The following is a 16,026-nucleotide window of genomic DNA, read 5'->3' as shown; positions in this document are numbered from 1 at the left end:
AATATGCACCATAGTGATACAAGGAGGGGCCTTAGGTTTTACACTTGCCAGCCCCTCTGCAAGAACTCATTTTTCTACTCTGTTGACTCTTGCCAGGGCTTCAGAAGATGAAATCTTTATTATCATGAAGGCTTAAAAGGGAGGAATACTGTTAATTCCATTTTCAAGGTCATACTTTGAAAGTTATTAATTTCTTTCTTCCAAGGCTTTGCACTCTACTCTGCGGCTTTAAGGATTAGCAGCTTCTACTTACTAGGGTTCATTTGAGGCTTTCTTCTTCCTGGTTTTCAGTCTGTCCCCCTCTACTTTGAGAAGAAGACATGCTTATTCACTCCCTGCTCTTAATGTTGAAACTATTTCGCTCATTACCTGCTTTACCCCATTCTCTCTACCAGTTAATATCTGTGGAGTTCTGTTTCTGTAATTAAAATTTGACTCTAACTGCACTGGCAATAGACTCTCTCTTCTAGAAGCAGAAGTACCACTGTGTAAGCGATAGAGGATGCCCTGCAGCAGCTCTCCAGTAAGATTAAGGAAATGTCTCTGGTGTCTATCAATCTTAGCACACTGTTTAATGTATGTCAGAATTTGCTCATGGTTTTTTAAGCACTGAACAGTTCTTTCCCATGTTTTGGAGCTCATTCATGGTGCACTAAGTACTCATCTATCATATCTCATGTCATAGTGAAGATTCATGCTGTAATGCAGCTCACCCATCCTTCTCTGAGGTCTGAAATTGTATTTCTCTGAGCAGGCTATGGTTTTCAAGAGATGGCTGCTTACACCACTTATTCTAGAGCTGGCTCACAGTAATGCTGGTCTAGAATGAACCGTCACCCTGATCTGTAAGGCTGGTGGTGGCTAGAAGACCTGTGTTTCAAATTTACAAAGATCTTTCATTACCAGATCTATCATGCATATATCAATCAGAAAGATCTCATAGCTAAGAACCGTCCTCCACCCTTTCTGTTCTCCCAGCAGCTGTAAGAGATTATTTAAAAACAACAACAAAAATTTGGCAAATTGCTGATATGGAATCAGTTACTTAAAACTCCTTTGTCTTTGAATGATTGTCTTTGAATTGAGGACTTCCATCCTACAAGCAAACCATCCAAAAAAATATGTAGCGTAGCCTTTTGGGGGGATCATCTAAACCTTCTTTGCTTTTTTCTTAAAATAGGAAAATCTCTGCTCACATCTTAAGCACTTGTGTAAGGCACAGCAGACCAGCAGCGATGATGGTTTGGCTTCTCATTAGGGAACAAAGAGCATAGCTCCCCTTAACAAGAGCACTCACAGACTTGCCAATGGGAAGCTCTGGAACCTCTTGAAAAATTAATATTTTCATCAGATTTATGTGTGTCTGTTTACTCACTTCATCCTTGCTGTTTTCAGCAAGGTTTGCTAGGTAAAAGGGAAAGACTGGAGTGGTTGTGAACAGAAATAAAGAGAGAGGGACACACTGAGGGGTACCTGGAGGGGAGACTGGAGCAGAAAGAGAACCAGGTTGGGCTGGAGAGTGACCAGCATGTGAGATATCCAGCTGTACCACTACCTCAGCTGTACCACTGTCTCTGCCCCTCTTAACTTTCTCCTCTAGGGCCTGCAGCATGGTGCCCCTGACCTGCCCTTGAGCTCTTCTGCAGGCCTTCCTCACTGATCAGCAAACACGAGAACTCTCAAAGTCATGAGAAGGCAGGCCCATAGGCTGCGGTACACCTCTACAGCATGGGAGACACCTAAGTAAATATTTCTTCATGCTATTTGTAGTTTGCACATCAAAGGATGTGTAGACACACAGATGTGTAGGCATGTACAATCACAGTGTGAGACTCCTGGCCACTTCAGTATCCTAACAGTGCAAGCAGGGCTTTAAAGCATGGATAATGCTGGAGAAGAAAGTGGGATGCACCACCAAGCATGTCATGTCAGCGAGTTCAGGAGTACACTGGCCCATCAGCAAGCATGCATTTCTGTAACACCTACCGTGGAGTCAGCCTGTCTGGACTTCACTGGAGCTGTGCTGATCACAGCACATCCTTCTCCATGGCCCGACTCCTTGCTCCTGCCCATGCATCCACATTGCAGAGGGACATGCAGGTGACGCTGGGGAAGGGCCAATGCATTCCTCTTTTGCTTGCCTTGCTGCTAGGTTTCTCCCTTCTTCTGGGATGCTCTGCTGACAGACCTGCTCGCCCGTGGCAGGGCAGGCCTGCCAGGAGAACTCTGCTTTTACTGCAAGCCTGATTTCTTTGGAATGTTCTTTTCTTCCCTGCGCACCCCCTCCCTCCCAAATCCCACACCTCCCTTCTCCCGGTTGTTTTTGTTTTTAGAGAGAGCGCTTAGACAGCTGTATTAATCATGCAAGCCCAGCCATGTGTAATGTGCTTTATCAACAGCAGAGCAGACACTGAATGGCAACTGGATCGCAAGCGGGCCTGGTGCAGTGCCTGAGCCGGGAAGATAAACCTGCTGCTTCCCAAACCGACTTACCGTCATGGGTTAGTGAATGGAGAGACTGTTCACTTGGGACAACAACCAGAGGGGAGGCCAATTTGTTAGGCAAATTCTTGAGAGGAAATGGAAGTGAGGGAGAGAGGAGGATGATGAGGGTGGGAGTTACTCTTTGGCCATATTCTAATGGGGGAGAGAGGAATTTTTGTGCGTGCTTAAGGATTAAATCAAGACAATAATGGCTGTTCTTTCTCCTTCTTGCTGCCCTCCACGCTTTGATCCCAGTCTGTTCAGCAGGCAGCTCACCGAGAGGCAGAGTGGGGATTTAGGCACACTGTTGTACAATGGGTAGAAGTCAGTCTCATCATCCCTGCGGAGGAACGTCCAGCTGGTAGCTTCGGAAACTCATCTAACACACAGATGGTATCAGGTTATGAGTGTCCTGCAGGCAGGGGACATCTGCCTCAGGAGGGTTATGGCCTGTCTGAGCTCTGCTCTGCAGGGTAATCTGTCCATGCTACAGCTCTGATGCTATCAGTGTCCCTGCTGGACAACTGATATTCCATGGCGCTTTTTTTTCTGGGGGTTTGTTTCTAATCTCTCCAGTGCAGTTGTGTGATTTCTCCCCCACTGGTTTCACCCAGCCTCCACTCTCCCTCCTGCCTGCTGAGCTCTGACCTCTGCCTTGCAGGGCTGTTCTGCATGCACACAGCCATACCTGTGGCTAAACAGACCTTGAAATGCCTTCACTGTCCCAGTGTAGGGCCCAGCCCTGAGGAATACTGTTCTGGGACTTGCAGTCTCTGTTCCTACCCTCTGCTTCCACTTTTCCTCACTTGCTGGATTCTCCACAGCATTACTACCAGGGAGGGTTATGCAAATATATGCAATCCAGGGCTCATTCTGGAATAAATCAATCTAAATTAAAATTAATGAACAAAAAGTACAGAAACAGATCAAGCAATAAAGCTATTTCTCTCTTTCTCCCCTGTGTCTCTTTCTTCTTTACAAAAGCTGGGGTTTTTTCTTTGCACTTTTTGGGAAGAAGAAGATGTTGTTTTAAAACAGTCTCAGCAAACAGAAACTGCCTGTTGCTCTCCAGAAGCAATGTTAGTATCGGTGGTAATAGAAATAATTCTTAGCATTTCTTTTCTCTCTAAGATGTCTGTTTTTTTCCCCAGCTACATTCCTATGAGCCCTTTTGGAAGGGACTATAATCACTTTGATTTTGATATTATTTTAACCATAGGGTCAAAATAAGACACAATGCCACTGCTTGGCTGGTGCCTATGAAGCAAAAGGAAAAAAAAACCAAACAATACTGTGGCCTTCTGCTTTTGCCCTGTCTCGTTCTTCCTGTTCCCTTGGCATGAAGCCCCAGCAGGCTTGGCACCCACTACCGTGCTTGCAGACCTGGCAAGCATGGATGTTGACCTTTAGCAATGAGAGAAGCTTGGCTTGCATGATTCACCCTGCAGAGCTGTTCCCCTTCTGCAGTGGAGAATGGGCTTTTGGGAAAAAGGGGAAAATCTGGCTGGGTACCACCAGCAAGAAGCAAGGTGAGCCCTGAGTTTTGCTGGCTATCCCAGGTACAAGATTGGCTATTTTGGTCTTTGTTTATGCTGTGTTTTTCCCAGCTCTACAGACTAATATGGTTCAGAGACTGTCAAGGCTTGGGTTTTCAATGACCATTTTTTGGAAATGAAGAGCAAGTTCTCACTTCAATGAATAAGACTCGAGACAGATGGGTTCTTTAACCAGCCACATTGTACTTGGAGGACTGGTTTCTCTGGACTCTTCTCATATCACTGCCTAGTTGGCAAACCTCCTGCAAATAATGTGTTAACTCTTTACAGGCTGTAATCTCTGATGTATTCCCCCATGCTTCACTCCTTAGCTTTAAAATATTCAGATGTTTATCCTTTTGCCAAAACAAAGACACACAGCTCACATGAGAGCTGCCTGCTTAGCAGGACTGACAGGGCCAGGCATTGGAGGAAGCAAAAGGCGAGCAGCAATGGGTGGAGGAGATCAATGCAACAGATGAACTCTCTTTTCTCCACAGCTAGGATTTCCATGGAGGAAGAAGAGGACTGAGACAATATCACATCTCTGTTTCCCACTCTGGTCATCAGACCCAAATGAACATCTTTTTTCTCCATTCTCCCATCTTCCACCCACCCCATGAAGGCATTAGTGACAGCACAAGCTACACAGGCTACAGCTAAATGGAGACTAGCTACAATCTACAGACTGTAGTCATCAGGGGTCATTCTCCAATCAGCACACCTTTTTGGCAGAAACACAGGACTGCTCATTCTGTTTCTCTCCCCCCTCCTCCACTAATTGCTAACACTGTTGCTATAAATGTTTTGTTGCTCTCTTGATGATCATGACTGCACTGATGTCAGATCAGACCCCAAGGAGTGATCTGGATGCTTGTCTCTGGACAATGCATTATCGCCCCACAGAGCTCCCAAGGTTGAAGCTTAATCCTGCTGAGAAAAGTTCCTGGTTATTCTGTGGTCAGTCTTCATCATGAATCTCCTGACAGGAAGAATCATGGGTTTTGAATCCTATCAGTCTGGATAAGCCACGGTGAGGATTAGTCTTAGTGCTAATCACAGGGGAGTGAGTCTATGTGCAAAGGGCTGAGGGCAAGGGACAATGGATGATGGAGATGGAGCTAACATCATAACAGTGATAGACTTCTGAGGTTCAGCAGATCCCGCTTGGCCCTGTCCTTTTTGAGTATAATGAGGAATAAGAAAATTCTCCCTTTTCAGAAGAAAATCCCTTTTGAAAACAACTTGAGGATGCATTAAGGTCCCATCACAAAGCAAAGTTACAATGAGGACAGGAGAATGTGATTAGGTAACACCACCCTGCCAGACTTTTCAGGGCATTTTGAGTGCCCTGCTGCAAAATCAGGAAAGCTGGAAATTTTTCCAGGGACACGTCAGTTGAGAGCTGAATCAGCTGAGCTCTACCAGCTTTCCCGGATACAGCCTTCAAGTTCCATGTGTTTAGCTGAATGAGCTTCTTCTGAGTCTCTAGCCTGCCTGAAAGCAAGATGTTTCCACAGCAGTTAGCTAATGATAGCAACGCTTACAATGAGTACAGTGCTCTTCATCTCAAAACACCTTCCTTTTAAATTAATGCTCAAAGCCCTACAGGGCAGGGAAGTGTTACTGAGGCTTAGAGAAATGGAAATTAAGGGAGAAGAGGGAGGAGGCTGTGATTTTGGTCACTGAGAAAAGGCTTGTTTGAGAGCTGAGGACAGCATCTCAGAACACAAACTCATTGGGAGAAAAAGGTCTAACAAGGCAATTCTACACCTAAGGTTTCTTTGAAGATGAACAGCAAAGTAAAAGCAAATGTTGAGATAAAGTACCAATATCTGTGCTGAATGCTCACATTACAGAAGCTGGTATGAGCTTTCAGAAACCAAATGAGAATTTAAATTCTACTTTCTCCCTCTGCAAAATCCTCTTAGTGTGTCCAGGGTCAGTGGAGATATTCCTGCGCTTGGCATCACAGACTCCTGAAGACTCCTCACAGAAGTGATGTCACACTGGGATGTCCTTCAAGATGGTCTCAGGGAACAGGGAGCAGCAAAAGGATGAAACGACAACTTCAAAGGCAGAGGGGGAAGTGTGTTAAAGGACAGACTAAAGCTCTGCAGGGTGGTCTTGGCAGCTTGATTAGGAGGGGCATTTGATATGGAAATCTGGTTGGAAATCGATTGCGGTTTTTGCTTTATCATTTACCTTAATGGACTAGTAATTCAAACCCAGCAGTAAACAGGGCTGGCTATGAAAAGAATTAACAGTGCCTGTCTGTGGAATTTAAGGATATATAATAAAAATAATCATAAAAAGAAAGAGCCCTGGGTTTTCCATCAGACAAAAATATTTGTAATGGAGAATTCTGCTTAAAAGAGAAGACGCAGAATTGGAAAACTCCTCAAAAACCTACATCCCAAACAGCCTCAGCAACTTCAATTTCACATCCAAGCACACGTTTCATTTGCAATACATATGATAATGGTGTTTAATTGGATTTATTTTGCCATGCTACATTCCCAACGGCTTACTTTACTCCTTTCTTCAGCTCCTTGAATGTTATTTACAAATCACTTTCTGGGATTTCATTTTAATGGTAGTTTGATTTCTTTTTTTTTTTTTTCCTCCTTTTTTAGGTGCTTTTCTTTAATTGTATTTGTGGATTTGCCTTTTAAATAGGCAATTGTGGCTACATCCTGAGCCTAAATAAGTTGCCAAGAGCAGAGCATGATTTGAAAACACGGAGTTGTTAAATGGAGCTGATGTAACACCCAGCATTTATTGTTCTTTCCATGGGAGTACCTGCAGGTGCTTTACTTGGGCAGGTGCCCTTTTACAACACAACATGGGTTCATAATAGCACTCCACCTCCAAGCTCTACATAGACGTTAACTGTTGAGGCCTCAGAGCATCCCATGAGCTGAGTATATCTCCATATGGCAGTGAAACAAAGATACTGAGGAGCTCTAGGCCAAAATGTTAACATGAATAAGGGGACCGGCTGCCTTATTGTTGATTTAGTTTCAAGCACCTGGAAACAGCCTGATTTCTGAAAGTGCTGAGTTTCTGTGCTTTTACACTACCTCAGGATCACATCCAAACCCCAAACCTCAGGTGCACTCAGCAAGCCTGGGCCATGCTGCTTGTACCTGAGGGAGGCTTGGGCAGCATGCGGCAAGGGCAGGAAGAATATTCAGGCTTTGTTTTGCCTTCATGCCTTCTCCCGTTGCAATAAACTAGTCCATAACACTTTACTGCAGTATATGCTTTTACCTTGCTTTTCCTTTCATTCTGTCTGCCACAAAGGCAGAGCTACAGGACAGATTTAGGGGTGTATGATGAAGGAATGAGGAAAAAAAGGTTTTCATTGGGAATAGTTTGCACAACTAGAGTGAAAAAAAATCTCCTGGCAGCAATTTAATTTTCAGCTTCTCATTCATCCACTCTACAAACCCTGCAAAATTTTAGGTCTCCTTATGCTTTTGATCCAAATCAGGATATGATGGAAAGAGTATATACGAGGGAGTCAGTCTATAGAAAAACTGATCCCCTGTGAATACTGTCCAGACCTGGATGAGGACATGGTGTCACGGATCAAAGCTTGGGAAATGGTTGTTGCTTTTTAGCTAATTGGTTTCCTGAAATGGGAGAGGAAAGAGGGAAGAATAAGGGAGGAGAAGAGAACAAATGGCATGTGGAAGAGGGGGGAAAGCCCTTATTGTCCTGCCCTGTTTTGCCCATCCCCAGCTCTTTGCATTTATCAGGATGATGGAGAATGACCCGGTTAGAGAGCTACTTTGACATAAAACATATACTGACCTGGAAAAGGATTGGGGAGTGTGGGTAAAACTCGTTCTAAGGGGGGAAAAAAAACAATAAGCAACATGCAGGAGAAAAGCCACTTTTCACACCAAGCAAGCAGCAAATACAAACCTGATGGAGTTGTCCATCCCCAAATTAGATGAGCTAGAATAGGTTGCATATATGGAGCATTTTTCTAGCAACACACCTAGTACACGTCCGCTGTGACTGGGAGTCAGAGAGAAGTCATTTGAAAAACTAAACAAATAATATCTATACAGCAGTAGGGATTAAGCACCTGCAGTGAGGTCAATTGGAATGAATGGGCCACATCTCCTCTCTGAATTTCAAGACCACTCATGTCATCATGTTACAGCTCCTCTTAGCTACACCTCTGGCTGGAAGCTAGCCTTTGGCAGCAGGATGAGTTGTAGAGGTCCTCTGTGGGTAGTTACTGCCTCCACACAACCTTCTCCACAATGGGTTTCTTGCCAGTGAGAGGTCTCTTAGGGATATGAACATTGGAATTGTCAGCCTGGTGAATCTAAATGGTATTCTGTTTCTTCTGGGCATTTGTCTCTGTAAAGGAGCAGAGCTTTTACAGATTCACCGATCTCTAGCAGCAAGCAGAGCCTGCTGTTTCAGTTACTGGGTTTTTACAGTGTGTCCTTGTTCTACATCACAGCAAGCCTCTGGTATACATCACTGCTGGCTTCACGCTTTGCTTCCTCCATGCCAGGATCTCAAAAGAATTGCACAGACACTGAGGGAAATCAGCAGTCAGAGACCTCAGTCTGAGGCAGAAGGAGTGTTAATTCCATTTTACAGGTAGAGCAGGTGATGAAGAAAGCAAGGAAGCAGTCTGTCCAAGGTCAAATTCTGATCTGTTGGCAGAGTCAGGAGCAGAACCATGAATATAAGCCCACCAAACCAGACTCTACTCTGGCTCTACGCTGGGTTTCTCTTCATCAACTGCAGAGCTTGCTAGATGCCTTGTGCTGACTGAGGCATGCTCCTACTCAAGGGCTGACTGGGAGGCAGACATTTAGCTGCAGAAATATGTCACTATGCAAAAGCTAATAGGCCTGAGGCAATGAGTTGTCTCCTGGTTTATCTGTGAGGGTGTTGCTAAGATCACTGCTGATGTACATACAGCTTGGTAAGATACAGCTGTAGTCCACTGTTGCACTCTGATCACCCCAGTCCCAGCTCTCTGGAAGCCAATGCTCTCTGTATAGCATTCCTGGTGCAAGGAGCTGGCTTCTGACTTGCTGGAGACCACAAGGACCTGTAACACTGCAGATCTCCTGCCTTCACAGTGGTAATGGAGCCATGGGAGACCACAGCAGGGACAGGGGGGATTGTCTCTTGTGTAGAAAATACACAGCTAGCCTCGATCTCTGTGTTTATGTAGCACCAGGGGACTATTGTTCTGTGAAAGCAGGCTGTTGTGCTGACATGACTTCCTTGTTATTTAGTTTGGTTAAATAACTCAACTCCCCTTTACCTTCTTCCCACACAGCAGGCTGCAGGCTGCACAGCATAAGCAGTTAAAGCAAAGCACTATGGCCTCATTATCACGCTGCTTTCTATTCAAGGACTCTCCCTCTGTTCCCCTTGCCTGCTGCGTGCAGCCTTTATTGCTCCACCCTGGCTCATTAGCAGTGTCTCAGCCTCGCTCCATCTGGCTGTCACCCTCACCACTTTCTCTCCTCTCCCAAGTCTCTGTTACTGACAGCCTGTGGGAATAGACGGGGGATGCGCTGAGAGCCTCAGACTTTACTCCAAACCATAGCAAACACCACCACCACAAGCAGATGCTCAGGTACAAGGCAGAGTACTGTGACAACGGGTATGAGAGGGTGCCCACCAGCTAGCACTTGTTCCAGGGTGCTAACAAGCAATGGCAGGTGAGAGGCAAGTGCCAGCTCTTCCGAGGAGCTTGCCTCTAGCTGGGATTGAAACTGCTGGACCGAACTGATAACTGTACCTGAAGCACTTTGAGAGGTGGTGGTGGGATGCTGCCTGCTGCCTGCATCTAATTGGCATGGGCTCTGCCAGGTGCTGCTTCACCTCCGTTTTCCTCACTTGCTGAAGGGCACTGAGGATGCAGCAGGGCTCCTGCTGAGGTGGCAGTCTCCCATAATTGAGACAATTTAGGCAGCAGGACTGCATTGAGGTGTGCAGTACCGCGCTGTTGTCTCCTCCTTTATCCTCAGGGATAAGCTGGCTCTGCAGGAGGCAGAAGTCAACTCGTCTGGAAGGGCTTTCATTGGTTTTCTCTGCCTTGCACGATTGTGCCAGATGCTGCAGCTGCTTCTGTGTGCCAGTGGATGAGTTTGCTCGCATATATTCATACATGTAAGCCTATGTATGCATATGCTTGTATGGCAGATATGCATCTGACATATACTTTCATATATAATTTATATATATACACACATATGTGTACCACTGTGCAGCATGAGCTAACATATAAATTGTGGCTTTTATATCTGTAGCTTTTCATAGCACTCTGTTGGCTTAATGGAATGAGAAGGAAACAAGTTCCCTCTCTCCTCATATATCTGTGGGGAAAAAACCTTTCCCTTTAGCTGTGCTGCTGCTTCTCACCTTCGCTGTTCTGTGAAGCAGACTGGCTTTACCTCTGTCAGGTCACCCTCACACTCAGGAGTTCTACTGCCCACTTCCTTCGTTTCATGGCATTTTGTGCTACGAGTTACCAGCCCTGTTCCCAGGCTCTGCAGAGCCGAACCCACCTCCAGCACAACATGGTGCTGCCTCCCAGCTCCTTTGTCCATATATATTTTTCACTCAAAGGGTGGTGATGCACTGAACAGGTTGCCCAAGGAGGCTGTGGATGCCCCATCCCTGGAGGCATTCAAGGCCAGGCTGGATGTGGCTCTGGGCAGCCTGGTCTGCTGGTTGGTGACCCTGCACACAGCAGGGGGCTTGAAACCAGATGATCATTGTGGTCTTTTTCAACCCAGGCCATTCTATGATTCTATGATTCTGTGTGGGCATGTCCCTCCCTCCTGCACGGGCTCTGGTGCCCCTTGAACCTTTCCCCGAACTAACTCAGCTCCCTGCAACAGAAGAAAACATTTGGGAGCATTTAGAGGGTGGGTGGTAAAGCTCCCTTATGTTTTCACAAGTTGAGCTGCCTTGGTGTGTGGCCCACTGGTATCAGAGTATGGGAAATAACAAAAGCTTGGGGCATAGAGCAGGGGGAGTAAGAAGCAAGGAGGAGGGGATGGCAGCAAGCTATCAGATCCTCTGTATCATCAGACAGTACATATGTGTGCTGTCTGCAAACATATTCCAGATTGTTGCTGGAGACAGGACCCTGGGTAAGACAGACCCAGTATCGCTATTTGTGTGTTGCTATAAGCTCTGTCTCCAGGAGAGAGGGGTATAAATCTCTCCACCTACAGCAGGCATTCATGCTGCTACATCCTTTATGGAAGATCACTAGCTATCTATTCATACAGCTCTAGGAAGCTGCTTTTGTAATTTAATGCATCTTCTAACTATGGCATTGACATCTAAGGCACTTGGTCTCTCTCAGAGTTTTTAAATGCAGGCGGAAACTTCCTGGAATGGAAGACACCCATTTTTCTCTGTTGCTGAACTGTACTTTCACATCATTTTGCTAGCTCCCCATCTGCCCTCCACCTCAGACAAAGCTGCCAGTACCTCATTACTAACTTTCTGCTTGTTACTGCACTGCTGACAGCCACTTTTTGTTGTTGTTGTGAGGGGTTTTTTTTACAGTGGGCCACTGTGTCTGCCTCCCTGCTGGGATGCTGCCCTACAGTGAGCTTGATCTCTATTTAAAAATAATTAAAATAAAAATCCTGGATTCTGTGGAAGAAAAACACTGAGTATTTGAGTATGCACTGTACCTTGAAAAAACTTGGCGTTGCTTTTCTTAATTTTTCTTATGCTTGAGTCTGTGGCTGGGATTGTACATTGCTGGTTATTTGAGATCAGTACAGCAATTTTTTCAGCTGGGCTTGTAGGTTTCTGGCCACTTCTTTATGAAGCTTGATTCCCTTCACTCACCTCCTCCCTGATTTTTTAACCTTAGGAATACCAACAGGAGTCTGCCTGAATTTAATGTTTTTCTCTTTTCCATACTAACCAGAAGGAGAATGGAGAGTTCCTGAAATAATATTACACAATTTTCACAATGGCTTTCTCCCTCCACAACACTGAATGCTGAAGAAAATGGGAATTAACTAAACAACAAAAACAGAAGTTGGAAACAGTTTGAGGAAAATCATCCAATCTTTCTCACCTCCTGTACCTCCATTCTTCTGGCTCTTGTGAAGTTGCTACTTCACAAGTTCTCAAGTGTTTCACGGCACAGACAGCACTTGAATTTTTACTGCAAAAATGATGAACAAAATCCAACAACTTGATAGAAGGAAAGTTACCTCAACGCACATTAAAAGGAGGTTAAAATAGCACCCTCACTTTATTTCCTTGTTCAAGTCATCCGTAACAGTTGCCACCTTTCCTCTCAGTATAGATACTGGCAACTCTGCAAGATCTCCTCACTTTTCTTATAGGTTCTGCCACTGAATTCATGACCATGGGTAAACCACTTCTTCACTCTGTTTCTTAGTCTTCCTACTGCAAAAAGTGCTAATAACACTCACTGATTTCTGAATAACTTGCAATGTTAAAATATTCATTGCTAGCAAATCCTTTGAGATCCTTTGAGGTGAAGCTCTCAAGTCATGCAAAATGCTTTTCTAGCAAAACCAACCCCTGTCTAATATCACGTGTCCATACATACATTATTGAATTTCATCTTATATTTTGTTTCAGTGATGCATTCAGCTCATCTGTGCAACAGGAACCAATAGAGAGGGCCAAATTTAGAATGCAGCCACAAATAATGGATTCTAAACTTAGCATTATATTAATATCAGCAAGAACAAATCTCAAGTATCTGAAAACTGTGTTCCAGATTGCTGCCTGAGAATTTCATTTGAATCTCATGACAGTCACAAGATGAGGGTGAAAAGACCTTCAAAGTAGAAATTTGCTTTGTTTCCCTGACAAATGCAGCAGGAAATCAAATATATGTACTTTTATGATAAATCTATTCTTCACGAAAAAAAAATCCACAGAACGCACCCAAATTTTACAAGAATTCAAACTGCAATGTAATAAATCTAGAGGTGGCAAACAAAGAATGCCAATGGATCTGTACTTTTGCAGTACATCTGCTAAAAAACAAAACCAAACCAAAACACTTTTTTTTCCTGATACTTTGATTTATCTGACCCCACAACAGAGACTACATTAGACTGCCTCTCACACTAAGACAGATTTGCATAGTTTATTTTTGTTTCTGTTTAGAAGGTCATGCAGGTCGTGGCCTGAGTGCTTTAATTCAGTTTGAGATCAGCAGAAGAATACAACCCTATGTCACTTCTCAGTCTCTGGTCCATTTGTGTGAGTGGGTCATTCTGCTTCAGTCTATTTCTGGAGGCAATAGAAATGTGCAGTGAAAGCTGAGTCCAGGATTTGTGCCTTGAATACAGAACTGGGTTTTGAAAACACCATAGTGAATATACCCATGTGTGCATGGGTGGGAGGAGAAGAACGGGGGCTAACATAGGGCAGGACAGAACCAGATGCAAAATTTGGAATCAGCAGGTAATTCTGTTTTTGGAGTTTGTCATGGCCCCAGCTTCTTTCTTCTTAAGTTTACCACAAAAACTCAGTCATTGAAAGGGAGCAATGAGATCCCAGAAAGTTGTTTCATATCTCACCTGCTGATTATCTTTTCCCCCATGTTCCCCAAGGTATGCCCCCTTAAATCATTCTGTCTTATGCTACTTCCTTCCTTCCCATTTTCTCCTGCTTTCAAACTCATTTCTCTTTTTCTTGACTCTCTTGTTCTCCTCAGGCTCAGTGGCTAGTTCTCTCCACCTCTCTGAATTACTTGTCATTTCTCAGCTGTCACAGCCCCTCCGAGCCTTGGCCTTTTCTCTGCTTGTTAAAAGGGCTTTCACTCTGAGGGAGTTTTCAGTTCCAGTCTTAAAACAAACACATTTTGATTATTTTAACAAAGTCTGACTTTGGCAAATAAAGTCAATCAAAGGGCTTGACCTTAACCTTTTAATTTGGCTGCGTTCATGTTTCACTCTGAGTATGGACATGTATGTGTCCAAAGCAGTCAGTTCTCAGCTAGAGGTTTGGCAAGGTTGACAAGCAGTGTTTTACGGACCAGTGATCCTGCATGCTTACAACACAGCCTGGTTCTTCTTTGTGAGAGTGACCTGGACCTCCCCTTGCCCTCTTCTATACTTACTGTAAAGGTATAGGCTGGCATTTGTGACTCCCAGCTTGTTGGCAGCCACACAGGTGTAGTTCCCATAGTGCTCCTCAGTGACGTTAGCCACCATCAGCAGAGACTGGCTCCCCGTGCTCTTTATCTCCAGACCGTTGGCACTGTTTATCCTGGAAAGATAGAAGAAGAGGAGTGCAGTGCAGTGGCCATTGTGTTTTGGGGAGGAAATCAATGCTCTTCAGACCAGCTGGCAGGTGAGGATGGAGGCAGGCAGTGATGAGACGTGAGAAGAAAGAGGCCAGGGAAGGCACTGATGGGAAGCAGGAGTGAATGAAAGGAAAAAGGGGTGCAGCAGAGAGGAGTGCCTCTGGTAAAGCAGTGGAGAAGAAAGAAAAGCTGAGGGAAAGGGAAGAAGCCTTTGTTCAGCACTGGCTTACATTGGGAAATGAACTTACTACGACCAACTGAAGGCTAGTTCATACTTGGAACAACGATTTTTAGTGAAACATACCAATTAATATATTTTAATATGAGCATTTACAAAAGCCAGGCCACCCCTGAGCCTGCAGACATGGGTGAGCCAAAAAACTACAGTAATAACACTACCTTCTAAATGCAATGTAGATGCTCAGGTATAAGGAACAGATCCTTTTACTCATTTTCTTATACCTCCCCTAGAAGTAGATGGCTAGATTGGAGTTACATACTTGGAGAGCAACACTATTTTTTTTATCACGATCTATTTAACACATGAACACTGGAAGGAAGGAAGCACGACTAATGTTTTAATTGTGAATTGTTCCATTACTGATTTAAAGGCAGGAGCTTCATCTTTAGCTCTCCCTTCAGCATCTCTGGTTTAGAGAAGGACTGCCTTTTCTAGTCCCAATCACACTGCCTCTGCCTGGGCTGAAGGGACAGTCTTGACTTATATAGCACACAGAGAGTAATTTGCTTGAAGAGAAGAACTGAGGATGACAGCTGATTGTCTAAGGATGCCCTAGTGAGTGGACTGAAATGTAGAGAAAGGAAAAGGAGAGCTAATGGCCTTACCTGGTGTCATCCCTGTACCACTCAAAATCAGGCGTGGGCACTGCTGATGCCTCGCAGCGGAGTAAGGCTTGTCGTCCCGTGGCTGCCTCATTGCTCTTGGACTCTGTGATGGTGGGAGGGTCTGCAGGAAGGAAACACTGGGTAACTCACAACTTCCAGATGGATGGAAAAAAAGTAGAACTGCTTCAGGAACTGGTTTCCTTAAGCAAACCATTGGTGCTGGTGGAAGACTATAGCAGCCGTATGCTGGGGCACATCCAGCCCCTGCTCCTCTGAAAAATATCTGCTCTTTGAACTCCTCTAATAACTATACCAGCATTACTCTTACGCGTGCTTCTCTTCAGTGGCACTGAATAAAGCTCTGTCATAATTGCACAGGCATATGCAGGTAAAGTTGAGGTTAATGATAGACTCCTGTAATTCATGAATATTTACCCATGGATCTCTAGTTCACATGGCCTTATCAGAGAGAAGATGATGAGAGAAAGACTTTATCAATGGTAAAGAAAGAAAGCAGAAGCAAAAGAAAGAAAGCAGGAATTTAGCACTACCATAAAAACTGATTTCCATACAACCTTTGCGTCTAATGTCAAAACTATAATAAGAAAGGAAAGGTTGATCTTTTCTCTCAGGTAACAAGCAATAGGATGAGAGGTTATCACTTTAAGTTGAGCTAGGGGAGGTTCTGATTGGATTTCAAGAAGAATTTCTTCTCCAAAAGAGTAGTGAAGCATTGGATCTAGCTGCCCAAGGAGGTGGTGGAGTCACCGTCCCTGGTGTTCGTGAAACATGTAGATACGGCACTTAGGGACATGCTTAGTGGGCATGGTGGTGACGGGTGGA

The 16,026-nt window shown here is 44.6% G+C and overlaps 1 protein-coding gene across 4 annotated transcripts in view; it reads right to left on the bottom strand.

Annotated features, from left to right (window-relative positions):
• LOC125689536 (limbic system associated membrane protein) overlaps positions 1-16,026 on the bottom strand; it is a 957,706-nt gene that overhangs the window by 6,126 nt on the left and 935,554 nt on the right. For 3 of the 4 annotated variants that reach the window (XM_048936808.1, XM_048936828.1, XM_048936797.1), the window contains 3 exons: positions 15,184-15,304; positions 14,152-14,300; positions 7,839-7,874 (listed from right to left, as the gene is read on the bottom strand). In XM_048936808.1, coding sequence (XP_048792765.1) covers positions 7,839-7,874; positions 14,152-14,300; positions 15,184-15,304 — 306 coding nt within the window. The remainder of the gene's footprint in view (positions 1-7,838; positions 7,875-14,151; positions 14,301-15,183; positions 15,305-16,026) is intronic. The other variant, XM_048936819.1, reaches the window with a different exon arrangement.

This window comes from Lagopus muta, chromosome 1, assembly GCF_023343835.1.
Source record: "Lagopus muta isolate bLagMut1 chromosome 1, bLagMut1 primary, whole genome shotgun sequence".
NCBI lineage: Eukaryota > Metazoa > Chordata > Aves > Galliformes > Phasianidae > Lagopus > Lagopus muta.
Note: the sequence above shows the minus strand (reverse complement) of the source record. Positions and strands in the feature narration are given on the sequence as shown.